The 17,557-nt window shown below is 38.1% G+C and overlaps 1 protein-coding gene across 1 annotated transcript in view; it reads right to left on the reverse strand.

Moving 5' to 3' along the window:
• LOC116301316 (protocadherin-23) overlaps positions 1 to 17,133 on the reverse strand; it is a 41,639-nt gene extending 24,506 nt beyond the window's left edge. Inside the window, exons 1-7 of the mRNA XM_031710354.2 lie at positions 16,618 to 17,133; positions 3,281 to 3,644; positions 2,567 to 2,786; positions 1,969 to 2,246; positions 1,231 to 1,350; positions 760 to 913; positions 27 to 226 (exon numbers count right to left, since the gene is read on the reverse strand). Coding sequence (XP_031566214.2) covers positions 27 to 226; positions 760 to 913; positions 1,231 to 1,350; positions 1,969 to 2,246; positions 2,567 to 2,786; positions 3,281 to 3,644; positions 16,618 to 17,024 — 1,743 coding nt within the window. The 5' untranslated portion in view covers positions 17,025 to 17,133. The remainder of the gene's footprint in view (positions 1 to 26; positions 227 to 759; positions 914 to 1,230; positions 1,351 to 1,968; positions 2,247 to 2,566; positions 2,787 to 3,280; positions 3,645 to 16,617) is intronic.
• Between the last annotated feature and the right edge of the window lie 424 nt (positions 17,134 to 17,557).

Here is a 17,557-nt window from a genome sequence, read left to right on the forward strand (position 1 = left end):
AAACTAAAAATAGAATACCAAGTTACCTGAGTTGGCGGGTCATTGTTTCGTCGACAGTATGACGACCCATAGCTCGACCAAAGTCCATTTGTTTGACACGTGATCGTGCTTGGTCCCTTAATAGTGTAGTGAGTAGGGCATCCTAGACTGCACGTGACAGGGTATTTGGTATTCCCTCCTGGGCACGTGACTATGGAATATTGACATGTGAAGCCAAGTTTGGTACCTTGGAAGAAAAAAATTTGAGGCGCTTTCGTTATTTTTTTTGTAGCCAGAATATTCCCAAGGCGGGATGTTTTGCCCACCATTCATTAAACCTACGATTTTTTTTGTAGCCAGAATATTCTCAAGGTGGGATGCTTTCACGTGTTTTGCCTACCATTTATTAAACCTACGATGACACATACACTACCTGAGTTAATAGTTGTTATTAAAAATTGCGAAGGTCGCAGAAAGATGAAAAGCGCTCCAAGACTTGCTAGCCCTCCCCAATAGATCCCTTGCATGTGACGTCAAAGCAGCTCAATTTGGAGGACAAAACAAAATAATTTCAATCTCTTGAGAATTGGAAACCTATTTTTATGTCCTCGAAATTGAGCTGCATTCCGACGTGCTGCAAGGGGTCTATACCCGTTCGCGGCCTTCAAGGCTATACATGAATTGGTATGCCGAATATTTTAACATCGAAAGGACTTCCAAGACAGAGTTATGTTACAGTGGGTTATTTAAAGAACCCGTGCCCTGCTTATAATCTCAAACCTTGTGCACAGAAACGAGGCCGAGCTGTCCCACAGTTCTTTGCGGCACAGGTCTGTTTATCTGACGCAAGGTTGTAACCAGGACGACACGAGCAGACGCCATTACTACAAACGTGCTGACAGCCACCATTTGCTGAACCACATGAAGAGCTTTCCTAAAATAAAGACGTTCAAAAAATATATATTATTTTGCTTCTTACAGCGCAAACAAGAGAAATTGAACTAAGGGAAGGATCCCCGTGCCCCATCATAAGCACTCTTTAATGCTATTTTTAGAATCTTTGATGTCATTTTTAGAATCTTTGATGCTATTTTTAGAATCTTTGATGCTATTTTTAAAATGATTCACGTGATCGTTACGTTCTTTTCCCTGCAAGCGTGCGCTCTACGCTATTTGCTCATGTTTTCTTGTGTTTTACTGACTAATAGGTTTTTTAAAAAAAGTTAAAACGTGAACGCAACTCTAACTTACCGTTAGCAAAGGACATGGAGTGCCTTGACAACGTTTTGGAGTGACAACAGCTCTAGTTCTCTGTCGAGAACCTACGGCGCATTTAGCGTTACAAGCGCCCCATGGCCCCCATTGACCAACCTTAAAAGATTAATTCATCAACGCAACAAGTTTATCGGCTTTCCCTTAAATTCAAAATTTCTTTTTCTCAGGGTTCTCTAGTTTTAAGAGGTTGTTTCAGGGTTTGATCTGTGAGTTAGCTGTACCCTCAGTTTGATCAGCTCAGAGGTTGTTTCAGGGTATCAATAAAATTGGAATGCTTATAGTAAATTGGCCTGAAAAGCCATTTTGGGAGACCAATAAAGTATATGTATAAATGTATGTATAAATGTATTTAAATAAAGGTTCAAACTCACGGGCTCGGTTTTGCAATAGAATTCAAGACCGAGGGCCGCAAATATCAACTAGGCCCTAAATTCCATTGTTTCGATGCAAAACACGAAATACTAAATTATAGTGAATTCAGAGAGTTAGATTACTGTTGTTTTGTTCTTTTGAAAATAGAGCGTTTACAATATATCCATGTAATTAAAAATCTATCCCGGGTTTATAATTCAGCCACGCTCTCCCCTGTTGATATCAATTCCGCCGCCGGCTTTAAGAATCTGGGTTTTCCGCCGAATTTAAGAACCTACATCAAACAATGGATTTAGGTTGATTTGGTTGATTTTTAATGCAATAACCTCTATGTATACTCACCACACAGTTACGATTGTCACGGTAACTAGTACAAATTTTACTAGCAGACAAGGGACCGCATCTTCTACCTTGACACACAGGTTGCGAAATTACTCTCCTTGTCTTTGTAATCAACCCCTTCCCACATCCGCTAGAACACTGGGACCAAGAGGACCAGACCGACAAGACACAGTCTCTGTTATTATACCGAGTACAAGATGTTGTCTCTTTAAGGGAAGGACAAGCTTTTCCGTTACAGCTTGGCTTGGTTGTGATTGTACGAGTTCTGACCTTGGTACCTAAACGTGATAAAGCGATGATGATTCAAGCTTAGTTGAGGTAAAGCAAGTAAATAAGTTATGAAGTGGCTTCAGGGGCGTAGCGAGGTCTCGATTATAGGAGGGGGTAAAAATTTACCATTTGGCAATCCACAGCCTCCCGCATGAATTAATTAAATTTTGGTTCCCGAAAGCAAACTTTTGGGGAGCGATGGCCCCCTGTGCCCCCTCGCTACGCCACTGGCTGTAAAACCATGCTGTGTTTAGAACAAATTATATTTGACTGTGGAAAATCTCGGTACGAACTGCTCTAACAAAAGAATATACTAAAAGTCACTCACCAGAACCACACGTTGCTGTACATGCAGCCCAAGCTGACCAAATCGAAACGACACAATTAACAGGGCAACAACTATGCGTACATGACCGTTTCTCTGTCAGAGGTGGGCAGGGCGTGCTACAGTATGGTTGACGGGTGATAGTGCGTGTGCGCGTCTGAGAACCCGCACCGCAGCGACCATTGTTTGCTGTACATCGACCCCACGATGACCAATTACTAACCTGAAAAAATAAACCAGACGAGTATTAAAAACTGGAAAAAGGCTACTTTCTTTTTTTCTTCAATAATGACACAGCTATCACAGCCCAAAGATATTTCGTCAATCGTCAATCTCAGGACTTTTGTAAGCCACCTTGGACTAAAGATATAGTCTTTTTAACCTAGTCTCTCTTTTACACGTAAAAAAGATAAGATAACATTTTTAACCATTTAAGAAATCATTTTGAAAGCTTGGGCTACCTGTGTTTTCTTGGGCGAATTCTATAGTAGTGTAAAAATGGAATGTCACAAAGACAAGGAAACGTTAAATATCGACGGGGTCGCCATGACACCATTATCAAGCTTACAGGAAATGACGCAAAGAAACCGAAGGTTGATTTACATTACAAAATGAAATAAGGTGTCATGACGACCACGAAACGTCGCTGACATGCTTTTCGAAATGTTTGTTTATCAAGTGTCAAAATAAAAAAGAAGAGATACTCATAAGACTTACCAAACATGATATAGGGGTAGGTGTACATCTCCTAGAACCAGATAATGCAGAACAAGCAGTACCACCACAAGATGCTGGACGAGTTACTCTTCTTGACCTGGTTTGTATTCCACTGTTTGTAGCACACCTCCCAGTTGGAGCGTTACAAGAGCTCCATGGTGACCATGCTGATAGAATACAATTTCGTCTGCAGCAACCACCGCGACAGGTACGAGTCTGTGAGAGAGCTGGACATGCTGTCCCGCCGCATTTATTTGGAGTTCGCACGCTCCGTGTTCGTCTCTGCTGGCCATTTCGCTCGCAGTTGGCATTACAGCTTCCCCAGTTTCCCCAGTTGTTTACGGCACAGTTGACGGGACAGCACCTGAAATTTTGATTAAAACATAAGTAATTATTTTTTTAAATCGAATACTTATCCTCTCTCAGTAGAGTGCGTAGATGTACAGACCTACATAGATCGACGGTCCGTTCGTCCAGCCGCTCTATTAGAATACAGACAGACAGTCAGTTCGACAATCGTGCCAGCAATTCTTTATCAGAGACTAACAGAAAAGTACAAAAGATCCAACCTTTTTTTAATAGAATTTTTGCCATTTTTTGTTTCCTGTTAGTTTCGCATCTAAGATAATTTTGAAAGGGGTCTAAAGATACGAGAATATGGTAGAGACTAGATAAACTAGTTAACCGCGTCGGTGTTTGGAATCGAACAGTAGGAGAAATGATTTAACTTAATACACCATATGGTTTGTGATGTTTAGAAACTGACGTTTCGGACGTTAGTCCTTCGTCGGAGTAAATGGCGTAAAGATACGAGACTCAATTTCTACTCAGTCAAAATGGGGGTTATCAAATATTTCATACTACATAAAGAGGAGGGCTAAGAATTCAACAATTTTCAAGAGGAGGGTCACTTTTTTATTCAGAAAGAAGAAAAGAGACTAAATATTTTTCTTCACTGTTTATAGGGATTCCTCCCTCCTAAAAGATGAATGTTCCCCAAACAGCAAGAAAATTATTACAACATTTTGTATATCTTAATAAGCAGACGAATAAATCTAGTCAGGAAGTAACTGGAGAAAGCAAAATGAAGGCGGGAATATGATACAACACGACATGAAATCGTCTCATGAGGAGGTCGTTCTCCACAGGGTCACTGGATCGCAGCGGAGAGAGTGATAAAAGGCTCTCCGATTATAAAGTAATCTCAAATCAAATTAAAATATCAAAATTAATTAATCTTCATAGAATTACTTTGTAGTTTTACAAATGATTAAAAAAATTTAGAGGGATTTTTTTGAAAATAAAATAAATTCTAATGATAATTTTTTAATTGTGTAGTCTTTAAATTTATAAATCATAAATCCTCAAGATTTCTATTAGTATTATGATACTGAGAAAGGTTATTTTTGGCGTCGTTGGTACGTTCTGACAAGACAGCTTGAGCGGTCAAATGAATCATCTTGAGAGTCAAGCGAGAATAAAACTGTCAGTCAGGGTGGTATTTAAATCCCATTGCGTTATTTCTACCTTTTTTACTCAGTGCTATTTTACTGTCCTAACAGCCTAACAAATATAATGTGTCCTAATATAATTTGTCTTAACAAACATAATCGTCTTTGTAACAGCCCTTCTCCCTCCACCACCCCTCCCCCATAAACTTACACATTCATTACAAAATACACCTAAATCCTTTCAGTATAAGATTATATAATGATTTTTCCTTGAAGTACAAGATGACCGCTGCTTACTAAAGCAGGTAAATTAAAATTTTCTTAAAATTTTTCACACCTAAAACGACAGTATTGCATGTAAGTTGAAATCACAATTCATATTATAGAGAACATTTTGTAAACACAGTGTATATATATATAGGATTAGTCGCACCTTTAAGATCTTTCTAGATTGCTATATTGGTAATCTGATCAAGGCACCCTGATCTATATTGTGACGACAGAGAATTTTAGCCGAGTTAATGATTAGCTCAACCGTTCAATATTTAATTCAATTGAGTCAATAAGTCAAATTCAAGCCCAGTTGGTCATAATAGCAGGATAAAAGTTATAGTAACTTTAGGAAGTCTTTTCTTACTACAAAGAATAACGAGTTAATCCGCAGCAATAGATTGTGCATGGCTGAAACAATACGCTAACAAATCGGTTCCGATTATAACGATCTCACGGGAATATTCGGGTTAGTTCGCGTATTGTTTAGCCATGTGCTCATTAGCGCTAAATCTTCATTAACCTACGATCTCTTTAGAAATTAGTTTAGTTTTGTTGGATACGCGGTTGCCACAGACGCTTAAATCTGGGTTGTCCTTAAATATCATTTTAATATTTTAGCTTAGTTTATGACTTGTTTACGATATTTTCTGTTTACCATTTCGGAAATTCTAACTAAGTTATTCCCGTACCAAATTGAGTTAAAGTTTGATTTCTTTTCATAAGATGGTAAACAAAGAGTTAGTCTTTTTAGGAGTATGTACGTTTTTATGTACTTCATTACGAAGTGGTAAGAAAACTAAGATTTCTCACTGCATAGTTACCAACTAGGCTAAGTAAGGGGGGTGCACGACATACTGGTTGTTAAGATAAAACTGAGCTAGACTGGCAGCTGTCCTTCAAGATCCTTGGACTATAAAAGGAGAGTTACCACGCTAGTTTGGTGTGTTAGTCGGGAACCCGAATGCTACAACAACTTGGTACGCTTCCAACAACTTTATAAGGTATGAGTGCACCTCTTCTCTTGTTACCGAGTGTGGAGTGTAACCAAAATAGTGAGTTAATTTAGAAGTGTGATATCCTATATTTCATCGCTTAGTATGTGTGATTGGTATTGGTTACTTAGTGATATTTATTTTCCTAGCGTGTGATATTTACGATTTCAAGTTGTATTAGTTAAAATTATTCAGTCGTGCGATTCAATAAATTGTTTTGTAAAGTTACTCTCCGTTCTCATTCCTTTGCGTTAACTCAACGAACTCGCGCTGTCGCGGCATTTGAAATATAGTGCCGTCACAATATTATATCTGTCTTGCCATAACAAGAATATCGCCACAGTGGAAAGTGCTGTATAAGCCTTTTTTTCCTCGTGCGTGTCGTGATGCTCAATTCCAACTTTCAAAAAGCCTTCAAATCTTTAAATTTTATCGATACCCTGAAACAACCTCTGGGCCGATCCAAAGTCAGGGCACGGCTAACTCACAGATCGAACCCTGAAACAACCTTGGGGCTGATCTAAGTCAGGGCATGGCTAACTCACAGATCGAACCCTGGAACAACCTCTGGGCTGATCCAAAGTCAGGGCATGGATAACTCACAGATCGAATTGGAATTTAGCCTATTAGGCTTTGCGGATGGAGGAAAGCATCAAAACGGGGGAAAAAACAGAGAAAAACCCTGAGAAAAATCAAGGTAGACACCTAACAAACTCTAACATCATCGGTAATTTTAGTCCAAGAATCGAACCCGAATACCGTTAGGATAGTTTAAAAGTTATTAAAAACTCAGGTTTATTTGTGGGTAATGTAATACTGTAATGTTTTATTGATTTAGAATTGAAACTTTCTTAGGCAGTTGCTTTTGTCAGTCCCATAAATTTTCGCTTTAAAAAATATGCTTGGCATTGAAAAAACCTAACGTTTATAGAATAGTTTCCCTGCTAACTGACTATTCAGTCCTGACTTTCGCCCTAAAATCTTTACTTAACTTTTCTATCAGAACCCAGGTACGTGAAAAGTTATTTATTTTTTATACAAAATCAAGTAATTGTGAATTTTTGCTTGTAAAGAAAACTCAAAGTAATTTTGTCTTAGACAATTAAATTGAGTTTTCCTAAATTTAGTAATGACGGCTAAGATAAATCGGAAGTAATACTATATATAGGCGGATAAGACTAAGTTGAGTATTACTTTAGCGCCGTAACAATTATATGATCATGCAATATATATTTGCTAACTGCTTGTACTCACACCCCAGTATCGCAACTTCGTGTCTTTGTTCCTGGACAAGCCGTACCACCACAGGAAGGATTGCGGTTTATGGAAGGAGTTCTGGACTGCGTTGATGTTCCACACCCCGTACAAGGACTCCAGCTCCCCCAGGAGAATGAGCAATCCACTCTACAACATTGGATATTACAACGACTGGTTTCTCTAGTGCTGTAAGGACAGCTACCACCACACGATTCAGATACCGCTTTGTACCTTGAACGAGATCGCGTTCCCCCTCCGCAAGACCTGGAGCAGCTGCCCCAAGACCCCCATGAACTCATCCTACAGTTGCTTGCGGAACAGCTCCTTCGACGTCTCGCTATGAACCACGCGCTGGAAGGTGGTAGACAAAAACTAAGGATAGAGAGCCCTGCCAAAAAAATATGCAGACACTTCATAGTGCTTAAGCTGATTCAGTTTAGGCAGGACCCTTTCTGTGAAGCTGTCGAGCTAGCCAGGTAGTATGTGACCTTGAATACAGCGCCGATGTATATAGCGGAGGAGAGCGATGGTTTTTCTTGTAGTGACAATGATATCTAATCAATCAAAACTCTTCTATGCTATTTTTTGATTTCTCAAAGCTTCTGGGTGTTGATGTACTTGCCAGCGTCGCCAACTTATATCGCCATATGTGAAGTTGTGCCCCAGCTAGTCGCTTTCTATATTTTCCAAAGATCGTGACCTTTGCTGCTCATGTTTATCCCAAAACAGTTAGAATAAGAGGAACGTTTTTCTTTAAGTCCAGCTTCTCCTGTGGCTAACAAACAGTTTCGTACAGGCAGTACAGTGAGGGAAGATTCCAAATCAATCACAGCATGCCTCTAGAAGACCACTAAAAGTATAGAAACTGAGTAATGATCGTAGTTAGGGTAGTGACAGGCACGAAGAGATCGAGAAGAGGTATTATAATAGTGTTTGTTGTTGAATGCATTCATGTCGCATGTTGTTCTCTCAACCAATCACAACAACGCATACTGTCAATAAATAACCAGCGTTTTGTAACACAACTAACAACACAAACACGCTATTACTTCAATGTTTCGTAACAAGTTTCCATCTTAATAATCTACAGTTATTGTTGACGAAATCTAGCAGTTATCGGCTTAAATTAAAAGTTTCATCTATTGTTTATAATGATTTTATTTTGTTTTTACTTGAGTTTTATTTGCTTATTTAAAAATCAGACTTGAAGTCAGTGTGAGAGGCGAGAAAAGGATGATTCCAGAAGTATCCGTCAGTTCTTTTTCTTTTTGGCATTTTTAGGCTTAGCAGAGATGGTGTTTTTAGAAGTGTAGACGAATCTGTGAAGTGGATCTAAGTCACAGTTAAAAATTAGAAAAAGAAAAGAAAACATTTGCCTGAAAGGAACATGACTCTCCGCAGTGTACTGACCCTCGTTTTTGTTCATAATCAGTTCAAGACTGAATGACAGATTCTCTATCGCCGATATTCATCACATCGAAGTTTATAGCACTACAACGTTTTTTAAATATGTACATAAATTTTTGCTTGCATATTTTTGTTATTGAATAATGAAACCAAATGAATTGAAAACTAACAAGCAAATTCTCTGAAATGAACTGTTTGGTGCATCAATTTTTGTACAATACGTTGGAGAATATTTTTTGTTAAATTGCAAGGAAATATCATAAGTGGGTAAACGTCAGAGTTTTAACACTCAAATGGTCTCATTTATGAACCAATCAAAGAGCAAAAAACCCTTATTTGGATTGGAAGCCATTTGAAAATAATTTTTCAATTAATAGAAATAAAACTTGTTTAATGAAAACAAGAACAGCTTACTGTAATAAAATCATTATGAATGTCAAAATTTAAAAAAAATATTAAAATGAATCCCGTTTCTCTCAAGAATACGAAAATAAATTTTACGTAAACTTGTTTAATTCTGAAAGGATTAACCAAGAAATATTACATCTTTGTCATGTTTTTTTTTCTTATTTGGTTTGCCGACCATGACATTGGTGTCAGTGAGTTGCTCGTGCCCCTACAGATCATCCTGATCGACCTCAGGGATCCATGCACAGGCAACCCAACAGTCTAAAACCATGAATTCCATAGATCCGGGATCCCCCATTGTCAGATTTTGATTATGAAGTCAACCAAGCTCTTTATGCCAATAGAAAGGAAATTAAAACCACCCTTTGTGAAGCAGATCACGCAAGCTTTTTCTGCTCGGCGGCCTTTTTGGACCCCCCCCCCCCCCCCCCCCCCCGTTTAAAATTCCATGATCCACCACTGCACTGCTTCTTTATCCAATGTGTCCGGTGGAAATTAAAAATATACTGATTTTATATGAATATTAAGTTCATATTGGAAATTAAAACTTGGTGACCTTGATTGCACTTCAGTGCTAGTAAAACAGTTTTATATCATGCTGAGAACCGCTGAGAGCACTGAAATGGGTTTTTGCCGATTTTCTTCTTTCTTGATATCATGAAAATTAGCTCAAATATGCGGAGTATCAGTAGATATATCATCTAAATGAAATGGTTTTACAATTAAGTAAACGCAAGATTAATCAAAATGTGAATGATCTTAGACTAAACAGGCTGTGCGAGATCATGACGTAACAGACTATGAACTTAACTTGCATATTCGCGTGAAGAATGGTAAGTCGAGAGATACCTCTCCTTCCACCCGGATGCATAGTTGTGCATCGTGTGAGCGAAATCTTCTGAATTCTCAAACGAATATCATCAATACGAAGGAAATTCATCGAACATCAATACGAAGGAAATTTATCGAATATCAATACCAAGGAAATTCATCGAATATCATTCATCGATATGTACAAAACAGAATCAAGGAGATTCTGGACAGTTGACACGAACTGAATGGTGGAGATATTGTCCAACACAAGACAATCCAGTAGACCTTGCTTCCAGAGGAACTTTAGTTTCACAGTTGATCAATAACGATAAGTGGTTTAAAGGACCACAATTATTATCAGGAAAAACAGACCTGTGGCCGTCGCAAGATGCAATTGTCACTTCTAAAGAACAGGTAGAAGAAGAGAATGGTATGGCCGAAACAGATGAATCTATTACCGTCAACCTCAGCATGGCGAAAGATCCAGAAACGCAACCTAAGTTGTTTATACCCGTTGAGAAGTATAGTGATTTCCAAAGAGTCCTAAGAATTACAGCTTATGTTATACGTTTTATCAATAACCTGCGAAGGAAGAAACTCAATCAACCAATAGTCAACGAAACTCTCCCACACAACCTCCCCACAAACACCAGTATTCATTTTATCCGAGACAATGGCAAGAAATTTTAAGGACAGAAAAATCAAAAGGCTTGTGCGTCAATGAAAAGAATATCGAAAGGAGGAAGTACAATGTCGAGCGAGCCCCATGGTGGGAAGGTTTCTTCGAGCGAGTAGTACAAACAGTCAAGAGACCCTTGAGGAAACAATCGTGCAAAACTTAATTACGTAGAGTTACTCAAACCGTTGATAGAAATTGAAGGAGTTCTGGATTCAAGAATTTATGACGAGATCGACGAAGTCTTGACACCATCACACCTGGTCATAGGAAGACGCCTTATGTCACAACCAGACAAGTCACACGTCACACGAGAGCGTGTGAGAGAGAGAGAGAGAGAGAGAGAGAGAGAGAGAGAGAGAGAGAGAGAGAGAGAGATGTCTTTTATTTAATCTCGGGAAATTTCATCAATGTACAAATTGGTTTTCATGAAAACCGAGTTCATAGGTAATATATATAAAAAATTAATAATAACGTTAAGAATATATAGACAGATTTATGAAATAAATTCTCATCTACCCCCCAAAAATATTATAGTAATTAAAGTGTTAAGGACCAACAGACGAAAGATTCCTCTTAAAAGATTTTAAATTATTGGACAGTCTGACACTTTGGGGTAACGAGTTCCACACTTTTGCACCGTCATAAGAGAGAGCTCTTTTTAAAAACTCAGTGCTGGGTTTCGGTAACTTTAAGCACTTCTCTCTACCACGAAAATCGTAGGTATTTTCTTGAAAATAAAAGAGTTCCCTTACAGATTTTGGTGCAAGTGCATTTAAAGTCTTAAACATCATTATTGCTTTATGCTCCTTTCTTCTTCTTTGTAAGCTTTTCCAGCCTAAAGAAGTTAAAATATCACTAGATCTGACATCGTAGCTGCTTTTTGTTATTATTCTTGCAGCTCTATTTTGCATTTTTTGCAATCTTTCAGCAGACGTTACTGGTAAATTATCCCATACCACGTCACAATAGTCAAACCAAGGTAAAACGAGAGCCTCATATATGGTAATAGCTGTCTCCAAGGGGATGTAATCGCGGACTCGTCTTATGCCACTCAATCCAGAGGATATTTTTTTACAAATGTAATCAATATGAGCAACCCAAGACACCCGTTCGTCAATCACAACACCCAGAGTTTTTGCTGTAGAGACTCTAGTAATTGGTTTGCTATTTAAATATATGTGTGGTTCGGAGGTAATTTTTTTCAATTTATCGTCAGAAGCAATAAACATGTGCTCTGTTTTAGCTGAATTTAAGCTAAGTTTGTTAGCTTTCAACCAGTTATGAATATTGGAAATATCAGCGTTCACCTCGTCAAATAGAGTCTTTTGTGATGTGCCACAAGTGGTGAGACTTGTGTCATCAGCATACATTCTAGCATTTGAAAATTTGACACTATTTGGCAGATCGTTTATGTAAATAATAAATAATAATGGCCCAAGGATTGAGCCTTGAGGGATGCCGCAATCGAGTGTTCTAGAGCTAGATAAGGTATGGTTTATGTAGCATCTCTGACTACGATCTGTGAGGTAAGATTTGAACCACTTTATCGACTCTTCTGCAATCCCATAATAGTATAATTTTTGGAGAAGTATAGAGTGATTTACTGTGTCAAAAGCTTTTTTAAAATCTAGGAAAGTGACACAGTTCAATTTACCTTCATCCATATTGGTAAGCCACTCCGTTGTGGCTTCTAGGAGTGCAGTAGTAGTCGAATGAAGCGGTCTAAATCCCGACTGCTTTTGAGAAAGTAAATTATTTGAGTTTAGATACTCATATAACTGGTTAAAAACTATTCTCTCGAAAATCTTAGCAATAGTAGGTAAGACCGAAATGGGACGGTAATTATTCAAATCATCTTTGTCATTAGCTTTATGAATTGGCGTAACTTTCGCAAGTTTCAAGCCGTTAGGGAAAATCCCTTTATCAACTGATTGATTGAATAGCTTCACTAGTGATTGACTTATTACTGGTGAAGCAATCTTGATGAAATGAGATGGTATACCGTCAAGACCTGTCGCTTTTTTAACGTCAATAGAATTAATGATTTTCATAAGTTCATCAACTGATGTGTGTCGTAAGGTGAATGTTGAGCCAATTCTAATTAGATAATCATTATAAGCAGTCGGTCCATCGGGAATTAAACAAGCTAATTTAGTCCCAATTTCAGAAAAATGACAATTGAATACCTCAGCTATTTCCTTCGAGTCACACATCGATGTATCACCTGTTTTGATAGATGTTACATAAGAGCCAGATTTAGTCCTTCGTGAGAGGACTTCATTAATAGCTTTCCAGACCTCCTTTGAGTTTTTTGAATTTTGTGCAAAATGATTTTCATAATATGACTTCTTGGCTCTTTTTATCTCGTTGTTGACGCGATTTCTAATAGACTTATAATCACTCCAGTCGTCCCTCGAATTCGTTTGAGTAGCTTTTTGTTTCATTTTATCTCTATCGTACATAGCTTTCCTCAAATCAGTTGTCATCCAGGGAGACTTCTTGTTTCTTATTCGTTTTGTTTTGATCGGAGCGTGCGAGTCAAGAACAGAGAGAAATAACTCTTTCCATCTGTCCCACATGTCATCCGGGCTTTCCTTATTATCCAAACAATCCCAAGGGAGTGTTGCTAAATCCATAAGAAACTTGTCGGAGTCAAAGTTTTTAGCCGATCTAAATGAGATCTTACAGTGATTGTTGTTTGTCGGAATTGCTATTTTCCGTATTGTATAAACCAGACTATGGTCACTGATACCAATGTGAACCACTCCACTTCGGACTACCCTATCTGGGCTATTCGTTAAGATCACATCAATGAGGGTTTTACTTTTTTCAGTGACTCTAGTTGGTTCTGTGATTAACTGCGTAAGTTGAAACAATTCAGCAGTCGTATTCAAATAGCGGGTTTGCTGATTAATATTAGTAGATAATAAATCACAGTTTAAATCCCCTAAGATATAAATTTCCTTAAACTCAGAATCTATTTTTGTTAACACATTTTCAAATATATTGAAAAATGAGCGTGTATCATAGTTAGGAGGCCTATAACAGGCTAAAACGGCAAAAGACTTGCTATTTGGCTTCATGATTTCAAAACACAGGGACTCTACTTTATCATCAGTTAAGTCACTACGGTTTTTCCCATTTACGCCCTTTTTCAAGTATAAACAAACTCCCCCTCCATTGCGGTTTCTATCAGACCTATGGATGTCATAGCCCTCGATGCTCACCATTGAACTTGGGATTGATGGATCGAGCCTTGACTCATTTATGCAAAGAAGATCAAAATTTTGCTGAATGACCCATGATCTCAGTTCATCTATATGAGCTACAAGACTAGTTATATTTAAAGAGGCCATTTTAAAACCTCTAACATTAGGAATAGAATGAGGTCTATTATCACCGTCAGACTTATCAATATTAGTATTTGAGACAATACTAGAGGGATGAATAGAGGAATCTGTTTCGTCTAGTGGTTCCTTACCTTTTAATCATGCTTTAGATTTAAGATATTTATTGAAATCTTGCGCAAGGATTCCTATTCCTGCACGATTTAAATGCAGTCCTTTGGTGTTAAGTCCTTTCTCTGTTACATTATGAGAAATATAGTCCCATTCCCGTTCGTTGCAGAAGGCTCTAAGCGATTTGTTCACATCCTTTCTTGCTGTTTCAAGGAGACTCGAGTCTTGGCGAATGATTAATTCAGATATCGCTATTTCACAAGACGGCAGCTGTTTTTCCACAGATTCGCAGATTCCAACTATCCTCTCTGCAATGGCCTTAGATTCATCAGACTTAAGATTATTTGTACCAATATGTACAATAAGATTATTAGGTTTCCTTCTGATTATTGGCTTTATATAGTCCTCCATATCCTCCACTGTGGCCCCTGGGAAGGGTTTTATATTAACTCTGTTTGTCTTGCTTGACATTTTCCAACCTTCGAGCTTCGATATTATAGAATCTCCAATTATAACTGTACTAGTTTTGTTTCTGTCCTGAAGCGAATGGTCCTGGTTATTAGTAGGTAGCTTGTTCTCAGCTTTGTTCTTTGGTGTTGTCTTTTGTTGCTTGGCCTTTTTTTGTTTCCTTTGTACCTTTTTCCAGTTACAATGAGATTCATTCATTGTGTCACTCATACTACTCTCCGGGGTCGTAAGATCAACTACAGTAGCTTGTTTAGTTTCCGTATGATCATTGTTCTTGCATTGATCATTGTTCTTACATTGATCGTTTTCTTTCGTAACTAGCCTCAACGCTGTTAGTAAGCTGGCTTTTTCGTCTTGTAATTTGCATACTTGCTGTTTTTGAATTTTAATTTCCTCCTGAAGATTACAGATAATTTTACGAGAATCATCGTTTTCCTTCTTCATTTGTTGGATATCAAAGTTCTCTCCGTTTTGGAAAGTGTCTTTCAATAAACTTATTTCTTTACGCAAGTCAGTCAGTAAACCGAATAATAATGAGGCAATTTCAGAATCAGTCGGTTGTGAAGGCTCAACTCCTTTTTCTGCAGGACCATCATTCTTGCTTGGAAGAAGTTCATGAAACTTATTCCTAAGGCATTCTTGATTTGGCCCAAAGATTTTCAGTCTAAGTGATGATGTGTAGAATCTTACGGAGCATTCCTTGTCATCGGTACTCACTTTATACGTTATTGCGTTGTGAGCTTTGTCTTCTTTAAAGACGCCATTACTGCCTTCTTGGACATCGAACATAAAATCCACCAAAGATTTAAGTTCTTGTTGCGTACCACGCCAAGTGAAATCGTTATCCTTTTCATCATAACTTAAATACTCAATAAGATTTGCCATTTGGAGACAAAGATTCGATAAAAGCTTTATAAAATGTTGAAGATTACGGAGCGGTTACGAACACGTCTGCATAGACTGAACAGACAGACAGACAGACAGACAGAGAGAGAGAGAGAGAGAGAGAGAGAGAGAGAGAGAGAGAGAGAGAGAGAGAGAGAGAGCGTGAAGAATAGTAAGTCGAGAGATACTTGTGTTATGGATACAATCGAAAATACAACACAGGCTTTAGACCACTTGAAATATATAGACTCAGACTGCCATTAAAAATTTGTATAATTGACGTGAGTGTCAAATGAATGGTTTTATTGTAGCACTTAACAGGTTTCCCGGTGATTGAGTGAAGAATCGCTGGTTATTTTTAGACAAAAAAAATATCATTATTGCTTCTTCATTTCAATTCTTATACTCTGTCATTACATGTTTTGACATGTTTCTTGGTTCAGTAAACTATATTATTATTACATATCGTTATTACTAGCGATTCAAAAACATCAATACATCCATGTTGTATAATTATTATATCAGGATCTTTTTTTTCAGATTCAATATTATGCCGTTTCAAGTCATACGTTAAGTTTCTTTGCAGAATCTTTTACAACTGAATCAGCAGAACTTAAACGATCGATCCCTTCCCCCCCCCCCCCCCCCCCCCCCCCCCCCCAGCAGTACCTTTGTGCCGAGGGTGCCATAACGTTTTGTCTGGACCTATAGTTTATATCATTTCATGTAGAATCAACGAATGCTTTCTAGTTTACTTCTGATAAGACTAATACATTCTTTTTTTCAAAAGTGGGGCTTCAAGCAAAAAGTTAAAACGTGCCCATATGGAGGGCAGCATCATTTAGCGACCCGGCAAAACTGAGTAGCTAGCAGGGTGCCATAAGGCAATAAGTTTTTTGGACCTAGTTCAACGAACACTAGCCGCAATTTATGTTATTTCGCTGTTTTGCGTCAGAAAACTGAATAACTAACAATAAAAAAAATGTAAAGATATAAATTTAAATTTTGTCGATCATGCAGGGATCCGGAGCGACTGCTCGGTTCTCACAAGTCAAAGGCTTATGACTGCGGAGGGAAGAAAACCGGAGAACCCACCTCACCGGCAAAATTGACAAAAAACTAAGTTAGCAGAATTAAGAAATCTATAGATATTAACCTTGTTATCATGATCAACTTACTGCTGTAAATTAGCTAAGATAAATATATAAGATAATAAGACTTTTATGAACGTAAGAAAGGTACTTACACTCCAGTATTACAAGACTGGCTGCGTGTTGTAGTAGTAGGGCAAGGGCTTCCTCCGCAAAAATTTCGTACTCTCACCACAACTGTGCTTGTTTGCGTGGAAATACCACATCCTCTACAAGGACTCCATGCTGACCAGTACCAGTTGCAACTCACACGACAACATCTAAGATAACAACGAGTGGATTGTACATTTGAACCCCTGCATACGGCTCCACATCCACCATTTCGTTTGCTACGGTAGCGGTATTTGTAACCATAGTTGCAAGATGCAGAACAAGAGCCAAATGCTCCCCAAGACGACCATGCACATCCGACGCACCGACGACGTCTTCGACGACGCCACGAATGTACTTGAGTCAAAAGCACCAAAACTGCTAAAATAATAAACACAACGGATAGACGCATTATTAACTTTAGCAGAAATGGTGTCCGAAGAATTGTAAATTAAGAAAAAGAGCTTGATCTTAGAGCTAATTTAATTATTTGAAGCTCTAAGAAGCTTGCTGTGCTCCCTTTGGGGTTTTGGTCACTATAGCGCAACAGCATTAGCGTTACTGTATTTGAAGTGATAGGCGAGAACATATCAGGTTATACTGGGAGCAGTGTAAACAAATGGAAAAGAAATATTGACATTCAGTAAGGAATTATGTGCATTAGTCATGGAGGGGGGGGGGGGGGGTGTGGAGGGGGGGGGGGGGTTAGAGGTAGCTATTCAGAATAATTAGATAAAGATAACGAACAAACTCATTTTATGTCAGCTTAAATTACATCACAAAGATTTTTTATTGATTATTTTCAATTGGTCTACATTATTCATTTTTCGGAAATGTCACTTCTCATAAAAGGCTAAAAATAATCTATTATTCTCACCAATAGTTCTATTCGTTTGTTGCCATTATTTTCCTGATTTTATCATTTATCATTACTTCATACTGCCA

Source organism: Actinia tenebrosa, unplaced genomic scaffold, assembly GCF_029948245.1.
Source record: "Actinia tenebrosa isolate PJP-AT-01 unplaced genomic scaffold, QUT_ActTen_1.0 PGA_scaffold5__44_contigs__length_20552954, whole genome shotgun sequence".
NCBI lineage: Eukaryota > Metazoa > Cnidaria > Anthozoa > Actiniaria > Actiniidae > Actinia > Actinia tenebrosa.